Source organism: Scardinius erythrophthalmus (genome assembly GCF_964197995.2).
Source record: "Scardinius erythrophthalmus genome assembly, chromosome: 16".
NCBI lineage: Eukaryota > Metazoa > Chordata > Actinopteri > Cypriniformes > Leuciscidae > Scardinius > Scardinius erythrophthalmus.
This window is the reverse complement of record NC_138236.1, coordinates 40,811,212-40,832,860: the sequence shown is the minus strand read 5'-3', so window position 1 is coordinate 40,832,860 and position 21,649 is coordinate 40,811,212. Positions and strand designations below refer to the sequence as shown.

General features: G+C 44.4%; 1 protein-coding gene across 1 annotated transcript in view; it reads left to right on the top strand.

Annotated features, from left to right (window-relative positions):
* arhgef2b (rho/rac guanine nucleotide exchange factor (GEF) 2b) overlaps positions 1–21,649 on the top strand; it is a 64,476-nt gene that overhangs the window by 3,159 nt on the left and 39,668 nt on the right. Inside the window, exon 2 of the mRNA XM_081388324.1 lies at positions 15,934–16,096. Within this exon, the coding sequence (XP_081244450.1) occupies positions 15,934–16,096 (163 nt within the window). The remainder of the gene's footprint in view (positions 1–15,933; positions 16,097–21,649) is intronic.

Here is a 21,649-nt window from a genome sequence, read left to right as displayed (position 1 = left end):
TAACCAATTTTCAAACTGAAGTCATGTGATACGAGGGAGAACAGCAGACTCGTCTGACCCTTCATATCGGTGTTATGAGTGAGTTTACCTGTGAACAGGCACTTTCACACACACACACACACACACACACACACGAGGCGCAGTCGAACACAGGGATTGTGTTGAGTTTGTCCCGATCCTGCAGATGGGTTCAGTTGATGTCATTTCTCGCAGTAATCAGCTTCTGAGGCCGTCAGTAAACATAAACCCGCATGTGAAGTGAAGAGCTGTGTGATTAAGGATAATGGTAACACTTTAGAATACTGTATCTTACTTACTGCATAACTAATAAGTAATTATTGAAGAACTAATAGGTAATTATTCATTAACTACTTCTTCACAACTGTTAACTACTAAGGAATTTGTGTTAACTAATCAGTATGTAATATATTTTTATGATTGTGTTCAGTAACAGTTAGTTAATCAATAAATAATTAATTCTGTCATAACTCTTGAAGAACTACTACTAATTATCTACTAATTAAGGTTCAAGAAAAATAACTAAGAAGTAACTACTAATGAACAGTCATACAAAACTAACCTCAGATTAGTTTTTATATTTTATATACAGTACTGTGTGTGTCTGTTTTCCTCAGCATAGAATGCCATTGAGTAAATTCATGTTTGAGGCAATGACTGAGGGAAACTGAAAATATAGGGAATTTATTAGTAATTCATAAATAATTATCAAATAATTCTGCAGGAATTACTTAGAACCTGGAACAGTATTCTAAAGTGAGAATATAGGGAACTCATTAGTAATTAATAAATAATTATCAAATAATTATTCAGGAATTAGGCTACTTATAACCTGAAACAGTATTCTAAAGTAAACATATAAGGAAATTAATTGGTAATTAACAAATAATTATTAGATAATTCTTCAGGAATTACTTAGAACCTGGACCAGTATTCTAAAGTGAGAATATAGGGAACTCAATAGTAATTAATAAATAATTATCAAATAATTATCCAGGAATTAGGCTACTTATAACCTGAAACAGTATTCTAAAGTGAACATATAAGGAAATTAATTGGTAATTAACAAATAATTATTAGATAATTCTTCAGGAATTACTTGGAACCTGGAACAGTATTCTAAAGTGAGAATATAGGGAATTCATTAGTAATTAATAAATAATTATCAAATAATTATCCAGGAATTAGGCTACGTATAACCTGAAACAGTATTCTAAAGTGAACATATAAGGAAATTAATTGGTAATTAACAAATAATTATTAGATAATTCTTCAGGAATTACTTGGAACCTGGAACAGTATTCTAAAGTGAGAATACAGGGAACTCATTAGTAATTAATACAGAATTGCCACATACTTCTGACTCAAATCAAACTTACTGTAAAAAACACATTATTAACGGTATTATCTAAACCTTTGTAAAATAGATAAGTTATCATACATTATGATACATTTTGCTAATTAAATAAAAAGTTTGCTTATTTGCAGATCAATATATAGCCTAGTAAATGTCTGCACTTATCTTTCTTATTAGTGCTGAAGAATGACTAAAACTGGCTAGAAAATAAAATAAAAAACATTGATCAGTGCTTTTTACTTTTCAAGTAATTACCTTATACTTTTACTAAGGTAATTTTGAAAATGAATAGGCCAACAGTTTATCATTTTACTGGAGTAATATTTGATTGGGTTATCTGTACTTTTACTCAAGTACTTGATTTGTGTACTTCATCCACCACTCCACTGCTAAAATAAAACGGTTTATTGTAGTAACCACTGTGTATGACTGTTCATTAGTAGTTACTTCTTAGTTATTTTTCTTGCACATTAATTAATAGATAATTAATAATAGTTCTTCAAGAGTTATGACATAACTCATTAGTTATTGATTAACTAACTTAAACTTAACACAATCATACAATTCTATTACATACTAATTAGTTAACACATCTTCCTTAGTAGTTAACAGTAGTGACTTAAGTGTTAATAAATAATTATCTATTAGTTCCTCAATAATGCCTTATTAGTTATGCAGTAAGTAAGATACAGTATTCTAAAGTGTTACCAGGATAATGTTTCACAGAGGCCAGGAGGAGGACAGAGATCTGAGGTCGAGACACAAAGGGACAGACTGAGTGAAATGAGTGAAAGATCTCACCTGACACACACACACACACACACACACACACACACACACACACACACACACACACACACACACACACACACACACACACACACACACACACACACACACACACACACACACACACACACACACACACACACACACACACACACACACACACACACACACACACACACACACACACAGCATGAAGAACAAGCCAGACAACAAGCCAGCTCTGATCCACACACACATGTAGACACACCACACACACACACACACACACACACACACACACACTCACGTCTGGTTCACTATCTTTGTGGGGACTCTCCATAGACGTAATGGTTTTTATACCGTACAAACTGTATATTCTGTCCCCTTACACTAACCCTACCCCTAAACCTACCCATCACAGGAAACATTCTGCATTTTTACTTTCTCAAAACAACTTATCCTGTGTGATTTATAAGCCTTTTGAAAAGTGGGGACCGCTGGCTGGTCAATGTAGGTGATCTCAGGTTTTACTATTCTTATGGGGACATTTGGTCCCCACAATGTAATATAAACAAGGGCACACACACACACACACACACACACACACACACACACACACACACACACACACACACACACACACACACACACACACACACACACAGCATGAAGAACAAGCCAGACAACAAGCCAGCTCTGATCCACACACACACATGTAGACACACACACACACACACACACACACACACACACACACACACACACACACACACAGGACAGATCCACACACACACATGTGATGCAGGACAACAGTTCACCGGTTCAGGAGCGCTGGGAGTTTTAATAGGAAGATGACAAATTTGGCCAAAACCGATAACCGATAATTTTTTATATTTGTAAACCGATAACCGATATATTGGCTGGAAAATCTTCTTTGAGAGCCTGATTGCACAAACAAAAGTTCTCACCATTAAAACCCATGACCCAAACACACAATTATAATTAGGGCTGCACGATATTGGGAAAAAAATTACATTGCGATCCTTTTTTCCCAACGATATATATTGCGATATTACGAGCCATCAAAGCACTTTAGCGCGTGCTGCTCCTGCAGGGAAATTGGATAATGAAACACATTAAAATTAAGATACAATTAATTCAAAACAAAATTTGCTTTTACGAAAGGCTTTGTGCTTTCTGTTTGAGGTCTCTGTGAAAGTTTTAAAGCAGTCTTTTAGTGCCGCTTTCATAACGGTCGCATTTATTTCCTCATAAATGCGAACACGAAAAATAAAAGACTTTTAAAAAAAGACAACCATCCACAACTCTATAACACTCCAGCAAAGTACCTCTTTTTGGTCAACATCCTCCTTTTTGGAGACGAAATAGTCCCAAATAGCTGATTTTGACTGGTGTTTACTGTGTGCCACCGTTCTCTTATACACTGTGGGTGCCACTGCCCTTCACATGGCATGTTCCGGCGATGACTATCGCTCATTCGCACATCGCGGTGTCGATGTTAAAACAGAATATCGTTCAGCCCTATTTATAATGTTCATAATATGTAGCCGATATGACAGACTTGAACTGCACATTTCAAACCCATCATGTTGAACATCTGAAGAGTCTCAGCTGAAGGAAATAATACATTATTAATCGGCTTTAATATATCGGGCAGATTTCCTCATCAGACCGATAACGCTAGCATTAAAAACGATCATATATTGGCCGATACCGATATGGTGAAACAAGGAAAAAACAATGATAAATGCAGATAATAACATGCAACTATTAAACTATTTATAAAGTAGGATAGCAAAAGAAATATATGCTTCCATGATCTTTTCCAGTGGCTTTTCCCGTAGTTCTGGTCTGCGGTTACACAGTAACGGTACACAGTTTCTCCTCTAGGATGGACAACCATATATTTAGATTTTGCACATTTTTCTCAGCGCACAACTTCTACACTTACACTTCTACAACTTACACTTCTACACTACTGTAAACGACCCAAAGTCCCCCAGTGTTTCCATCCGGCACAGAGGCTGATCCTGACAGCACACGAGTGTTGAACTCCACAGGAGAGTTTCAACAGGCCATTACTTTATAAGCGGTTAATGTGAACCGGCCGGACCGGTTACCCGTATAAGAGCAGTACAGCATCCGATGTGCTGATTACTGAAGCCCTGAGCACACACCAGCCTCTGTTCTCTTCTCTCAGCGCTTCAATAAAGCAACAACGACTTTCTCAAAGCCACATTATATCTAAACACAATGTGTTCAAAAACCCACCAATACACAGCCTTGGAGAGCACAGATAACAGTACACACTCTCCTGATATATCACTTCACTTAAAGCCTTGATGGATATAGAGGGATTCATAATGTACGTTATAATGCATTATATCTTTTCACAAGTAGTTGTAACCAAAGTTAAAATGCATTATAATATTGGCAGATTCCTTGTTACTTCTGAAATTGGTTGTTTGTCATGCATTATACTTCCTAAAGGTGTAACGACGAGTGTTAGGACTGAGCGCGAGTGTATCAGCCATATTCACACACTCCTGCTGTCTCTATAACCTCAGTGGAGGAAACCAAACACACACAGACCATAACCGAAACACACACACACACACACACACACACACACACACACACACACACACACACACACACACACACACACACACACACACAGACCATAACCGAAACACACACACACACACACACACACACACACACACACACACACACACTCTCAGGCACACACACACACACACACACACACACACACACACACACACACACACACACACACACACACACACACACACACACACACACACACTCTCTCAGGCACACACACACACACACACACACACACACACACACACACACACACACACACACACACACACACACACTCTCAGGCACACACACACACACACACACACACACACACACACACACACACACACACACACACTCAGGCACACACACACACACACACACACACACACACACACACACTCTCAGGCACACACACACACACACACACACACACACACACACACACACACACACACACACTCTCAGGCACACACACACACACACACACACACACACACACACACACACACACACACACACACACTCTCAGGCACACACACACACACACACACACACACACACACACATGGGCGGAAGGCGTGTTCACAACTCTTTCTGAAAGACAGTGTAAGAGTCAGCCCACAGCACACAGAAAAAGCATCTCCAATATGTCATTCATCATGAGTTAATTCACATATAAATGAACCTGATGTTTAAAGTCACCATGAAATCAAAATGGACGATTCTTAATATTTTATGGAATATTGGAATATGGAATATATTTTACGTGTTTATTATAAATGATTCATCGGTGCACATCATTATTGTGTTAATAATGTTGAATGAGAATCAGTTCCTCTTGCAGCATCTCTGATGACGAGGGCGGGGCTTTAACCTGTCACTCACATGAGATCAGCCAATAGCAAACCACAACCATCCAATCAATTCCCAACGGACTCAATCAAGCCCCGCCCACATGTGCTCTTGTTCCAGAAGCGTGTCACTCGATATGAAAAGACGAGTGTAACTTCCCTTTCATGCGACTTTAACCTCAGACTCTTCCACAGAAGAGGAAGTGTGTGTGACCTGCGTGTGTGTACTTCCTGTTCCTGTTCAGATCTCCGCCTCTAACTGGCAATGACTCCACTAACGAACAGCGGGGTGTGTTGTGCTCTTCTAATATGTTGATCTTTAACTCTGACGGGGTTTGTGTGGGATAGTTTGTATTAGTATGAGATGGGGGAAATTAAATAACCCATACTTTGTATGACTCATGTTTGTTTTCATATAAAAGCAACAGAATTTAGATTATATCCAGCATGAGTGTGAAGCAATATCCGTCTTTTATAACGCTTGTGACCAATTTACATTACATTAATACATGAATCCAGCATTATCGCTTTAAAATGCTCTCTGTCACACTTCAAAAACGCTAAAATCATCTTAAAGGACAAGTTCGGTATTTTGCACTTAAAGCCCTGTTTACAGATCGTTTCTGATGAAATAGAACGGTTAAGATTAAAATGTGGACACATGCTGCTGTCCCGAGAGTTTTAGGTTTATTTCGCTTCCCCCCCCACCTACAGAATGGGTGTATAGGTGCACTGGAACATTCATTCCTAAAACACATTAAACTTTCGTTTACAAAGACCTGAAACTCACCGAGTGGTCAGGGGTGTTCACTGATATGCTCACACAGAAATCGCTGCAAAAGATGCTTTCCAACAGGTTTTATCGTAGTTTTTGTCCAACTCCATTGACTTGTATTGGGTGAGCTGTGTGAGGTACGGTATTACTCCGCCGCTTCTTCTTCTGCTTCTTCTGTGTATTCAACGAAATGCCAGCGGTTTGCTTGCAATTGGCAAAGGTGCATTATCGCCACCAACTGGGCTGGAGTGTTTATTATTCAAGCTCTCAACGGAAGAATCTACGGGTGTGAGGCGTTTGGAAAAATAGATCCACAGTTTTACAACGAATAGTAAAACACCTGTTGGAAAGCATCTTTTGCAGCGATTTCTGTGTGAGCATATCACTGAACACCCCTGACCACTCGGTGAGTTTCACGTCTTTGTAAACGAAAGTTTAATGCGTTTTATGAAGGATTGCTCCAGTGCACCTATGCAGCCATTGTGTAGGTGGGGGGAAAGCGAAATAAACCTAAAATTCTCGGGACAGCAGCATGTGTCCACATTTTAATCTTAACCGTTCTATTTCATCAGAAACGATCTGTAAACAGGGCTTTAAGTGCAAAATACCGAACTTGTCCTTTAACACATCATGTGTGTGTAACATGATGCAATCTGACTGAGATGATAACAAGAGAACAGACATAATCATAAAGTTCTCACGCTTGATTTTATTAGCGCAATATCTCATCATAGTCACTGTCCAGCGTCTCAGTCGCCCTCGCGTTTCACACAGGAGTGTGATATGGAGATCAACTGGGCAGAAAGCCTCATCTCAGGGTGAAGGTAGAGGAAAAGTGTGTTTTCAAATGAGTGTGTGTGAATGAGACGATCTGAATGAGGACTGAGCGCTGTCAGAACACACACATCTTCCACGCACGTTTCGCTCATGTCACATTAAGTCATGAAAACATTATTTTTGAATGCTCTCTGAAGATAAAAAATAAATAAATCATAATTTATTTCAAGAGTTTCAAGTTCACTTTGACGTATATTTAAATTGCAAAAATATCTGATCAGATGTAACACTGAGATGCAGACTTTACTGTACTAACTGTAAGAGTCTCACAATCCAAAGCCAATCATAAAGAGCAAAGCTTGCATTTTCATAACTGAAAGCACAACCCCACCCAGATAAACACACTTCTGTATTTCTGAACGGTTTCGTGTTGAGTTTCAGGCTGAAGAGAGAAAGATGTTGTTTAATGCTGCATTTTTACATCACACACTGTATCCCTTCATTTGCCATGGAAGATAATCTTACAAATTACTTTAAATAAAAAATAATAATAATGTAAAGTTGACCATTTTTTATTTCAAACACATACTTTTTTCATCAGATTTTTGTTAGTTTAATATGAACAGCCTTCATATTTAAAAAAACAAAAAAACAGTGAAACAGTTTTTTATATGTAATACTTTGGTCATTTTTCAAAACTCTTCACACAATTCTCAGAAAACCAACTTTCAGCTTCACAGCTGGTCATTTCACACTCAAAATGCACTTAAACTACCAGTTCATTCATGTCTGAGATCAAGCAAGCAGTGTTTTCTCCTGTTAAACGAGTGCAGCGCCTCTGTTCAATCCTCACTGCTGTGAATGAATCAGATATGATGCATATGCTTCAATGAATCCACCGATACAGAAACAGTAGGAACACCATCATCCAGGTCCGGGAGGGACATTAGATCGTGTGGATGGTGGTCAGCTCCTCCTCCGTGAGGGAAACACTTCCCGATCCTCTGTGAGGTTGAGGAACGGAGAGCGGCTGGGACGGGCTGCAGACCCCTCGTGACTGAACTCATGCCACACTGTCCCATACAGTGATAACCGTCGGCTTATTCCTCCTCACTGCATCCCTCTCCTCCCCAACCGTCCCACAGAGATCATGCAGGAATGAGAGGAATCTCCTCTTCACCGGGTTTGGACCAGGTTGAAACCAGCCTGATTCACAGAGATGAATGTGTGTTTGCCGGCCTTCGATCTCCTCGACTCTCTGAAGTAAAGCCACAAGGCAACATCAGAGTTATTACAGTAGCAGACGCTACAGCCTGAAGTTCGTCTTTGTGTGCGTTTGGTTCTGTTCAAGAATAGTTTTTTACAGTCATTGGTTCCTGAGTTGCTTGACTTGTTCAGAGTTCCTTTCCAAACTGCTTCATCCTGACCCAATGTTTATTCAGGACTGTAAAAGAGTTGTCCTGCGTATGTAATGAGGTCTGTCTGTAATCTCAGTGAGTGTTGAGGCCTTGCTTCTGATGCCGTATCAGCGAGTGCAGTTTCCTGAACATCAGTGGACATCCTACCGCTGCCAACACACAAGTGGCTTTGAAGGCTTTGCTGTATTTACTTCTGTAATGTGCATCTCTTGCTGAACACAACTTACCTGTTGGTCTCTGACAATAGAAGCCACTGTTGCAGATTCGGCTGCGCTCACATCAGTTTATTACATGATCTATTGCTCTGATCTCATTTAGTGGCAAAGCAGTGATAATGGTCCTCAGTTCAGCACACAGACTGGTGCTCTGATCACTGTATGAAGAGTTCTGAGAGAGCAACCTGACCCAGCAAGCAGTTTTGCGTTTGACAGACGTCTAAAAGCGTCCAGACGCGGCCCTGACGACTAGGCTAAAGCAAGGCACGGTTTGGGCTGTCAGTGAAGGGTTAATGGACGTCTAAACCACAGCCCGAGAGTAGAGGCATAGAACATGTCAAAGAAATGAAACAAACACCTTGTTATCACCGGTGACTTTGCTCACATGAGGGAATATCAGTTATTTTGGCAAAAACGACATAACTAAACTCGAGGTTATTTTGGCTAGAAGTGTGTTACTCTTAGCCGGACTACAGCGGGTCTGTAGTTAATCTAGACGGAGAAGTGACGGCTGTTGCTTGCTGGGAAGTATTGAGAAATGTGTAAACCAGAATGGAACTTTAGAAATCATGAAAATGCATTAGGGCTCTCTAGGGATGCACCGATACACACATTTTGGCCGATACCGATAACTATAATTCTTTATATTTGAAAGCCGATAACCGATATATTAGCCGATAAATCTAAATCCAAATTTTTATATAATTTTTGAGAGCCTGATTACAAAAACAAAAGTCTCACCAGTAAAAGCCATGTTCCAAACACACAATTATAAAAGTGTTCTCATGTAATGTTCTGTAGCCGATATGACTTGAGCTGCATATGTTGACCTGAACTTTATTTTCCTTTTTTTAAGTGATTCTAATCATATTTCAAGCAATTCAAACCCATCATGTTGAAGCATCTGAAGAGTCTCAGCTGAATGTCTTAGCGAGTGCAAGTGTTTACTCACACCTTAAAATGTAAATTAATTATTAACCCTAGAACAGAAATGAGAGCAGATTTCTACAAACTGTGGCATTGCAGCCAATCACAGGCGTATCTGTTGAGCACATGAACGCATCGGCCAATCATAGGCGTATCTGTTGAGTGTATGAACACAGTAGCCAATCACAGGCGTATCTGTTGAGTGTATGAACACAGTAGCCAATCATAGGCGTATCTGTTGAGTGTATGAACACAGTAGCCAATCATAGGCGTATCTGTTGAGTGTATGAACACAGTAGCCAATCACAGGTGTATCTGTTGAGCACATGAACGCACCGGCCAATCACAGGCGTATCTGTTGAGCACATGAACGCATCGGCCAATCATAGGCGTATCTGTTGAGTGTATGAACACAGTAGCCAATCACAGGCGTATCTGTTGAGTGTATGAACACAGTAGCCAATCATAGGCGTATCTGTTGAGTGTATGAACACAGTAGCCAATCACAGGCGTATCTGTTGAGCACATGAACGCATCGGCCAATCATAGGCGTATCTGTTGAGCACATGAACGCATCGGCCAATCATAGGCGTATCTGTTGAGTGTATGAACACAGTAGCCAATCACAGGCGTATCTGTTGAGTGTATGAACACAGTAGCCAATCATAGGCGTATCTGTTGAGTGTATGAACACAGTAGCCAATCACAGGCGTATCTGTTGAGCACATGAACGCACCGGCCAATCACAGGCGTATCTGTTGAGCACATGAACGCATCGGCCAATCATAGGCGTATCTGTTGAGTGTATGAACACAGTAGCCAATCACAGGCGTATCTGTTGAGTGTATGAACACAGTAGCCAATCACAGGCGTATCTGTTGAGCACATGAACGCACCGGCCAATCACAGGCGTATCTGTTGAGCACATGAACGCATCGGCCAATCATAGGCGTATCTGTTGAGTGTATGAACACAGTAGCCAATCACAGGCGTATCTGTTGAGTGTATGAACACAGTAGCCAATCACAGGCGTATCTGTTGAGCACATGAACGCACCGGCCAATCACAGGCGTGTCTGTTGAGCACATGAACGCATCGGCCAATCATAGGCGTTAGAGTTCTCAACGGGCCTGAAAATTACAACCCGACCCGACCCGGCCCGTGGCTTTTAAAGCCCGGACCCGATGTAACCCGACACATAAACATGAATTATCTGCCCGAACCCGACCCGCGGCCCGACGCCGCGTCGGATTTTTTTTTTCTCTCATAAACGTATTATCATGACTAGGGGTGTGCGATATGACGATTTTTGATCGTGGGCGATTAAAATGTCTCCACGATCTGTTTTTGAAGAAATATCGTAGAATCGTGCATTATAGCTGTTCTGGCGCCTCTGTCCCAACATACTGAACAACGCGACGTATATTCACATAAAATGTTAACGCAATGGAACGGGACACTGCAGTTCACAAAAGTTCATAATTTGCATGTGCTTTAATGCCTTGTCGGTTAAACATTTAATTTGCGCGCTGATGCGCTGTTCTAACGTGTGCGTTTCTCAGCGCGTACATGTGAAGCTCACATGCACTAAAAGCCTGTCTACCAGCGCCTGGATACTGGACTAGTTATCTTTCGAGTCTTATTGTGCTTATACTGTTAAATACGCACAAGGTTTACATAAAGTCGTTTATGTCTAAAGTGAAAGCAAACTTGAGAAAATGGAGAGAAAATCTGCTTGTCAAATGCGTGTATATTAGACGTGTCGCGCGCAACTCTTAAAGAGACAGTAGCAATAGTAAACACGCTGTCGCTTGTCCTTAAAGGGATAGTAATTAAAAAAAATAAAAATTATCTCATCATTTACGCACTAATGTTGTTCCAAACCTGTATTCATTTCCTTCTAATATTTTATAATATTTTTCTAATATTAATATTTTGAAGAATGTTGCTATCCAAACAGTAGCTGGTCCCCATTGACTTCCATAGGAGAAAAATATAGTGAAGTCACTGGGGTACATCAAATGTTTGGTTACCCACATTCTTCCAAATAACTTTTATTTTCAACAGAAGAAAGAAACTTATTCGAGTTTAAAACAACTTGAGAGAGTAAATTATGATAATTTGAATTTTTAGGAGAACTATCCCTTTAATGTTAATAAAACAACAAAATGCAAAGAGAAAATCACTCACTGCTCTTGACTGATAACTTTAATAGTAGCTTTAATAAGAATCAATGTTTAATTTATACAGTGAAGTCTGTTTTGTTTTATTTTCATATTTGTTCATTTAATTACTTTCTTCAATGCTACTGTTAAATACACCTACTGTAGCTGAAAACATAAAGCACTGTTTAGCCTATTTAATTTGTATATTAAGTTGTGTATGTGTAATGCGTATCTGTGATCTTAATATTTAATAACAAAGAAAATAATGACAAATATTTTTATCTTTGCCCCTGTCTGCCATTTATTTATTTTTTTGTTACCTAAGGTTTTGTTTTTAGAATATGGACATTAGATTGGCTGTAATGCGAAGTCACAAAATAGTAAAACCAACATAAAAAGAATCGTGATAAAATCGTTAATCGTGATTTTCCTGAAAAAAATCGTGATATGATATTTTTGCCATATCGCCCACCCCTAATCATGACCAGCAGACGGTTTTTCAAATCAACCTTTAATGTTCACGCCTTTTAACAATACAAACAATACAAACAACTGAAACAATAAACTTTAAATATATAAATAGGCTGTAGTAGCGACGGTGAATTCACCTGCGGCAAGTTTACTTCTCACCAACTCCATCTTCTTCTCCGGGCTAAAGGCGCACGCAGCGGCGTCAGGTCTGCCCCGCCCCTCTCCATGATGCACGTTACACGCAGCAGCCAGACTTTCTTTACGGTGACCAGCAGCGATGATTAATAAATGTTTTTTTTTTTTTTTTACTGAGCGGAAAAGATTAAGCCCGAGGTCCGACCCGACCCGAGTCATTTGATTATATTTTCGACCCGAACCCGGCCCGATCCCGCGGGTCCCGTCGGGTTTGTCGGGCCGACCCGACCCGTTGAGAACTCTAATAGGCGTATCTGTTGAGTGTATGAACGCACCGGCCAATCACAGGCGTATCTGTTGAGCACATGAACGCACCGGCCAATCACAGGTGTATCTGTTGAGTGTATGAACACAGTAGCCAATCACAGGCATATCTGTTGAGCACATGAACGCAACGGCCAATCAAAGGCGTATCTGTTGAGTGTATGAACGCAGTGGCCAATCACAGGCGTATCTGTTGAGCGCATGAAAGCAACGGCCAATTCCAGGCGTATGTGTTGAGTGTATGAACACAGGAGCCAATCACAGGCGTATCTGTTGAGCACATGAACGCACCGGCCAATCACAGATGTATCTGTTGAGTGTATGAACACAGGAGCCAATCACAGAAATCTGTTGAATGTATGAACACAGTGGCCAATCACAGGCGTATCTGTTGAGCACATGAAAGCAACGGCCAATCACAGGCGTATCTGTTGAGTGTATGAAAGCAACGGCCAATCACAGGCGTATCTGTTGAGTGTATGAAAGCAACGGCCAATCACAGGCGTATCTGTTGAGTGTATGAAAGCAACGGCCAATCACAGGCGTATCTGTGAAGGTAAAATGATGCCATAAAGTATTGCATGCGCAGGGTAAGATTTGTGAAAGTGTACATAAGATTGCAAGCGTAAATTAAATTTGCATGCGCAAGAGAAGATTTGTAAAGGTGTAAATCGCCTTTCAAGTGTAAGAAAAAAATATTTGCAGCATTTCACTGTTATTCGTAAGTGTAATTCATATATTGTGAAGCTGCAGCTTCATGCTAACCCAAAATAAATATGATCTGTATTCCTCTGACTTCCATTTTTCCGCGCTTACACTTTTGGCACGGTTTTTACGCTCAAATACGGCCAAAAGTATTGCAGGCCCGTGAACAGCAATTTGCGACCGAAAACAACAGAGTTAGGAACTGCAAAACAGATTCACTGCATAAAATCAAACTTTGTGTAAAAAATAAACTGTTGCAAATGTCTAAATGTGTGCATAGGGCAACAAAGTTACCGAAATAACCCGATTTGTACAGTTACGTCTTTCTTTTACCTGCGCTTCCAGTTTTGGCACGATTCTCTCACTCATTGAGTTTTGCAAGCGCGAAGAGGAGGGCGGGACCACCTTCATCATTTAGCCAATCAGATGAGCTTCTCGCTGACTCTAGGTTTACTCTTATCTGATTGGTTCAATAAACACGCCAGTCACCAGAACACATCTTTATCTTCATTTGGCTCAGAAACCTTCTGGTTGCCGAAATGGTACTTTTAATGCACACATACATGTTAAATAAATAGATAAACAAATAAATAAACAAATAAGTCATGATTGCTTAATAAGCTGTGCACCATTAGGCTGATTAAAGCTGACTAACATTCATACTGAATTTCAAGCTGGTGTTAACGTTACTGGATTGAAATTTGATATATTATATAATCTCTTACACCACTGAGCAGATGTTAAACTTTACAATCAAAACATTTAATACCCATTCTTTATGTAATAATACAATTCTGATGCAGTGTTTTTCATATCATGTCTGTTCGTGGCATTTAACACTCAATTACATATTTTGAAATATTGTCTTGGTAGCACTGTCAATATTGATTCTGATTAGTGATTACTTTCGTGTGACTGATCAAGCTAGTATATGTAGCTATTATAAATAACAAAATGCTATCTCTGTGTCCAGATTTGACTGTAATGAAAAACTGATACTAAATCAACATAAACTCAACTTTGACAAAAAGTAACTATGTCTGAATAAAAACCCAGCAACAGGGAATATACAGCATCTTGATATGTTCATATATAGGGCTATACAGCCATCTAGTGGTTACACGATGGCATTGCAGGTGATAAATGGTGCATAATTTAGAGATGCTCTTAAATACACGAAAAAAATATAATTGTAACATGATAATAGTGGAATCCTCCCAATCAGTAGACAGGTGAAATTATGCATGCAGTAGTTCAGATACATTTTTTTTCTTAACACACCAGCTCGAAATTCAGTATGGACTCATATAGTCATCCTAATGGTGCACAGCTTATTAAGCAATCATGACTTATTTGTTTATTTATTTGTTTATCTATTTATTTAACATGTATGTGTGCATTAAAAGTACCATTTCGGCAACCAGAAGGTTTCTGAGCCAAATGAAGATAAAGATGTGTTCTGGTGACTGGCGTGTTTATTGAACCAATCAGATAAGAGTAAACCTAGAGTCAGCGAGAAGCTCATCTGATTGGCTAAATGATGAAGGTGGTCCCGCCCTCCTCTTCGCGCTTGCAAAACTCAGTGAGTGAGAGAATCGTGCCAAAACTGGAAGCGCAGGTAAAAGAAAGACGTAACTGTACAAATCGGGTTATTTCGGTAACTTTGTTGCCCTATGCACACATTTAGACATTTACAACAGTTTATTTTTTACACAAAGTTTGATTTTATGCAGTGAATCTGTTTTGCAGTTCCTAACTCTGTTGTTTACGGTCGCAAATTGCTGTTCACGGGCCTGCAATACTTTTGGCCGTATTTGAGCGTAAAAACCGTGCCAAAAGTGTAAGCGCGGAAAAATGGAAGTCAGAGGAATACAGATCATATTTATTTTGCGTTAGCACGAAGCTGCAGCTTCACAATACATGAATTACACTTACGAATAACAGTGAAATGCTGCAAATATTTTTTTCTTACACTTGAAAGGCGATTTACACCTTTACAAATCTTCTCTTGCGCATGCAAATTTAATTTACGCTTGCAATCTTATGTACACTTTCACAAATCTTACCCTGCGCATGCAATACTTTATGGCATCATTTTACCTTCATACGTATCTGTTGAGCACATGAACACAACGGACAATCAGAGATCTGCTCTTCTTATAGCCTACGGTGAAGACTCAATGTAAAGAAGAGCCCGATGATGCGCTGAACTGATAACTGATATTCATATTGCTAAGATATTCAGAGTTTGTAAGTTCCCAGCATGCATTGCAGCATGAATAAATGATGTGCTTACTGTTAAATGATTATTGTTTGCCTCATGTAAAGAAACGCTAGTTTTCTGTCAGTATTGTTCTGTGTAGTGATGTGAGGATCTGCTGTTGTGTGTGCAGAATAAGGAGAAGGAGCGGATGAAGGCGCGTGAGAAGGAGACGAAGGAGCGCGAGTCCCGGTTCAGCAACGGTCACCTGTTCACCTCTCTCAGCGTGTCCGCCACCACCCTCTGCTCCGCCTGCAACAAGAGCATCACCGCCAAAGAAGCGCTCAGCTGCCCCAGTGAGTCCCACACACACCACACACACACACCCTCAGCATTACACCAGCAGGGTTGGGGAGTAACGGAATACATGTAACGGCGTTATGTAATCAGGATACAAAAATCCAGTAACTGTAATCCGTTACAGTTACATCAAACAATGTAGTAATCAGATTATAGTTACATTTTAACTATAGGGGGAATACTTTCAGGATTACAATGGTTTCATTTAAAACTAAATAAATAAGTATTTTGGCATAATAACACTATATTAAGCGCGGCTTGATTATACAGTAGTTCCTGGTTCTGTTGCCGGTAATGACTCGTGTGCCACGCGCTGGTGCATGTGCAAATAACAGCTTTCTACAATCTCCTCAGATGCAGATTGAATCACTGCTGCTAGTAGAAACGATGCTGCCTGCGGGTAAAATCGCTTTTAATTCATGGAAATTCCGCTGCTATTTTGTAGAAATTAGGAGAGTAGCTTTTTTAGTACCCAAAAAGTCCTTTCTTAATCTTTGCTCACGTAACGGGATGTTCGCTGCCTAGGGGGCTGTTTACACCTGGCCACTTCATGCGTTGTCTCAGGTCGGATAGCTATCTGATTTATCAAAACGATTCCATTTACACCTGGGCTGGTCACATTAATGTGTTTTTGCGAAACGGATTTAAATCCGATCTTCAATTCCCGCGCTATATGCAGATTTAATGGAGGGCACGTCACCGAAAGCAACAGATATGAGCTGCGTTTTATTGATCATCAGCTAAAATTTCTAAATCAAAGACCGCAATAAGAGAGAGCGGCGACAGCCCTGGAAGATAATTTCGTTTCTTTACTTTTAATGATGATGATTGTGTGTTAAGTGTCTGCGACTTACTTTCACTTTTATTTGCGATAGTTTGCACATTGTCTTGATGAAGAGATGCTCAGCTGCTCGTCTGCGGTGATGCGTGTTGCAGTAGCGTCGTCATATCTGGCTATAACATTACATATAGCCTATAACACGCTCTCACACATTTATTTTTTTAGCATTTTTGGGAGGAGTACAATTTACAGATGTGGTTTCAACAACCAGATGCGTTTACACTTGTCCAGTTTCATCAGGAATGTGGCCCAGACCTCCTCCTGAAGTGGTTTGAGCGATCGGATTCAAATCCGTCTCGAATGTGTTTCGGAGGGCATTTACACTGGTCTCTTCACGATCGGATAGCGATCGGTTACCCCCCCCCCCCAGCTCCTCCTGTCTCACTCAGGGTTTGTTACCCCCCCCTCCCCCCAGCTCCTCCTGTCTCACTCAGGGTTTGTTACCCCCCCCTCCCCCCAGCTCCTCCTGTCTCACTCAGGGTTTGTTACCCCCCCCCTCCCCCCAGCTCCTCCTGTCTCACTCAGGGTTTGTTACCCCCCCAGCTCCTCCTGTCTCACTCAGGGTTTGTTACCCCCCCCTCCCCCCAGCTCCTCCTGTCTCACTCAGGGTTTGTTACCCTCCCCCCCGCTTCTCCTGTCTCAGTCAGGGTTTGTTACCCCCCCCCCCCAGCTCCTCCTGTCTCACTCAGGGTTTGTTACCCTCCCCCCCGCTTCTCCTGTCTCACTCAGGGTTTGTTACCCCCCCCCCCCCAGCTCCTCCTGTCTCACTCAGGGTTTGTTACCCCCCCAGCTCCTCCTGTCTCACTCAGGGTTTGTTACCCTCCCCCCCGCTTCTCCTGTCTCACTCAGGGTTTGTTACCCCCCCAGCTCCTCCTGTCTCACTCAGGGTTTGTTACCCCCCCAGCTCCTCCTGTCTCACTCAGGGTTTGTTACCCTCCCCCCAGCTTCTCCTGTCTCAGTCAGGGTTTGTTACCCTCCCCCCAGCTCCTCCTGTCTCACTCAGGGTTTGTTACCCTCCCCCCAGCTTCTCCTGTCTCAGTCAGGGTTTGTTACCCTCCCCCCCGCTTCTCCTGTCTCACTCAGGGTTTGTTACCCTCCCCCCCAGCTCCTCCTGTCTCAGTCAGGGTTTGTTACCCTCCCCCCAGCTCCTCCTGTCTCACTCAGGGTTTGTTACCCTCCCCCCAGCTCCTCCTGTCTCACTCAGGGTTTGTTACCCCCCCCCCAGCTCCTCCTGTCTCACTCAGGGTTTGTTACCCCCCCCCCCAGCTCCTCCTGTCTCACTCAGGGTTTGTTACCCTCCCCCCCAGCTCCTCCTGTCTCAGTCAGGGTTTGTTACCCTCCCCCCAGCTCCTCCTGTCTCACTCAGGGTTTGTTACCCTCCCCCCAGCTCCTCCTGTCTCACTCAGGGTTTGTTACCCCCCCCCCAGCTCCTCCTGTCTCACTCAGGGTTTGTTACCCTCCCCCCAGCTCCTCCTGTCTCAGTCAGGGTTTGTTACCCTCCCCCCCAGCTCCTCCTGTCTCAGTCAGGGTTTGTTACCCTCCCCCCCGCTTCTCCTGTCTCACTCAGGGTTTGTTACCCTCCCCCCAGCTCCTCCTGTCTCACTCAGGGTTTGTTACCCCCCCCCTCCCCCCAGCTCCTCCTGTCTCACTCAGGGTTTGTTACCCTCCCCCCCGCTTCTCCTGTCTCAGTCAGGGTTTGTTACCCCCCCCCCCAGCTCCTCCTGTCTCACTCAGGGTTTGTTACCCTCCCCCCCGCTTCTCCTGTCTCACTCAGGGTTTGTTACCCCCCCCCCCCCAGCTCCTCCTGTCTCACTCAGGGTTTGTTACCCCCCCAGCTCCTCCTGTCTCACTCAGGGTTTGTTACCCCCCCAGCTCCTCCTGTCTCACTCAGGGTTTGTTACCCTCCCCCCAGCTCCTCCTGTCTCACTCAGGGTTTGTTACCCTCCCCCCCGCTTCTCCTGTCTCACTCAGGGTTTGTTACCCTCCCCCCAGCTCCTCCTGTCTCACTCAGGGTTTGTTACCCCCCCCCCCCAGCTCCTCCTGTCTCACTCAGGGTTTGTTACCCCCCCAGCTCCTCCTGTCTCACTCAGGGTTTGTTACCCCCCCCCCCCAGCTCCTCCTGTCTCACTCAGGGTTTGTTACCCCCCCCCTCCCCCCAGCTCCTCCTGTCTCACTCAGGGTTTGTTACCCTCCCCCCCGCTTCTCCTGTCTCACTCAGGGTTTGTTACCCCCCCCCCCCAGCTCCTCCTGTCTCACTCAGGGTTTGTTACCCCCCCCCTCCCCCCAGCTCCTCCTGTCTCACTCAGGGTTTGTTACCCTCCCCCCCGCTTCAACTGTCTCACTCAGGGTTTGTTACCCCCCCCCCCCCAGCTCCTCCTGTCTCACTCAGGGTTTGTTACCCCCCCCCCCCAGCTCCTCCTGTCTCACTCAGGGTTTGTTACCCCCCCCCCCAGCTCCTCCTGTCTCACTCAGGGTTTGTTACCCCCCCCCCCCAGCTCCTCCTGTCTCACTCAGGGTTTGTTACCCCCCCCCCCCAGCTTCTCCTGTCTCACTCAGGGTTTGTTACCCCCCCCCCCCAGCTCCTCCTGTCTCACTCAGGGTTTGTTACCCTCCCCCCCAGCTCCTCCTGTCTCACTCAGGGTTTGTTACCCCCCCCCCCAGCTCCTCCTGTCTCACTCAGGGTTTGTTACCCTCCCCCCCAGCTCCTCCTGTCTCACTCAGGGTTTGTTACCCTCCCCCCCGCTTCTCCTGTCTCAGTCAGGGTTTGTTACCCCCCCAGCTCCTCCTGTCTCACTCAGGGTTTGTTACCCTCCCCCCCGCTTCTCCTGTCTCAGTCAGGGTTTGTTACCCTCCCCCCCGCTTCTCCTGTCTCAGTCAGGGTTTGTTACCCTCCCCCCAGCTCCTCCTGTCTCAGTCAGGGTTTGTTACCCTCCCCCCCAGCTCCTCCTGTCTCAGTCAGGGTTTGTTACCCTCCCCCCCGCTTCTCCTGTCTCACTCAGGGTTTGTTACCCCCCCCCCCCAGCTCCTCCTGTCTCACTCAGGGTTTGTTACCCCCCCAGCTCCTCCTGTCTCACTCAGGGTTTGTTACCCCCCCCCTCCCCCCAGCTCCTCCTGTCTCACTCAGGGTTTGTTACCCTCCCCCCCGCTTCTCCTGTCTCAGTCAGGGTTTGTTACCCCCCCCCCCCAGCTCCTCCTGTCTCACTCAGGGTTTGTTACCCTCCCCCCCGCTTCTCCTGTCTCACTCAGGGTTTGTTACCCCCCCCCCCCCAGCTCCTCCTGTCTCACTCAGGGTTTGTTACCCCCCCAGCTCCTCCTGTCTCACTCAGGGTTTGTTACCCCCCCAGCTCCTCCTGTCTCACTCAGGGTTTGTTACCCTCCCCCCAGCTCCTCCTGTCTCACTCAGGGTTTGTTACCCTCCCCCCCGCTTCTCCTGTCTCACTCAGGGTTTGTTACCCTCCCCCCAGCTCCTCCTGTCTCACTCAGGGTTTGTTACCCCCCCCCCCCAGCTCCTCCTGTCTCACTCAGGGTTTGTTACCCCCCCAGCTCCTCCTGTCTCACTCAGGGTTTGTTACCCCCCCCCCCCAGCTCCTCCTGTCTCACTCAGGGTTTGTTACCCCCCCCCTCCCCCCAGCTCCTCCTGTCTCACTCAGGGTTTGTTACCCTCCCCCCCGCTTCTCCTGTCTCACTCAGGGTTTGTTACCCCCCCCCCCCAGCTCCTCCTGTCTCACTCAGGGTTTGTTACCCCCCCCTCCCCCCAGCTCCTCCTGTCTCACTCAGGGTTTGTTACCCTCCCCCCCGCTTCTCCTGTCTCACTCAGGGTTTGTTACCCCCCCCCCCCCAGCTCCTCCTGTCTCACTCAGGGTTTGTTACCCCCCCCCCCAGCTCCTCCTGTCTCACTCAGGGTTTGTTACCCCCCCCCCCAGCTCCTCCTGTCTCACTCAGGGTTTGTTACCCCCCCCCCCCAGCTCCTCCTGTCTCACTCAGGGTTTGTTACCCCCCCCCCCCCAGCTTCTCCTGTCTCACTCAGGGTTTGTTACCCCCCCCCCCCCAGCTCCTCCTGTCTCACTCAGGGTTTGTTACCCTCCCCCCCAGCTCCTCCTGTCTCACTCAGGGTTTGTTACCCCCCCCCCCAGCTCCTCCTGTCTCACTCAGGGTTTGTTACCCTCCCCCCCAGCTCCTCCTGTCTCACTCAGGGTTTGTTACCCTCCCCCCCGCTTCTCCTGTCTCAGTCAGGGTTTGTTACCCCCCCAGCTCCTCCTGTCTCACTCAGGGTTTGTTACCCTCCCCCCCGCTTCTCCTGTCTCAGTCAGGGTTTGTTACCCCCCCCCCCGCAGCTCCTCCTGTCTCACTCAGGGTTTGTTACCCTCCCAGCTCCTCCTGTCTCACTCAGGGTTTGTTACCCCCCCCCCCCCAGCTCCTCCTGTCTCACTCAGGGTTTGTTACCCTCCCCCCCAGCTCCTCCTGTCTCACTCAGGGTTTGTTACCCTCCCCTCCAGCTCCTCCTGTCTCACTCAGGGTTTGTTACCCTCCCCCCCAGCTCCTCCTGTCTCACTCAGGGTTTGTTACCCTCCCCCCCAGCTCCTCCTGTCTCACTCAGGGTTTGTTACCCTCCCCCCCAGCTCCTCCTGTCTCACTCAGGGTTTGTTACCCTCCCCCCCGCTTCTCCTGTCTCAGTCAGGGTTTGTTACCCCCCCAGCTCCTCCTGTCT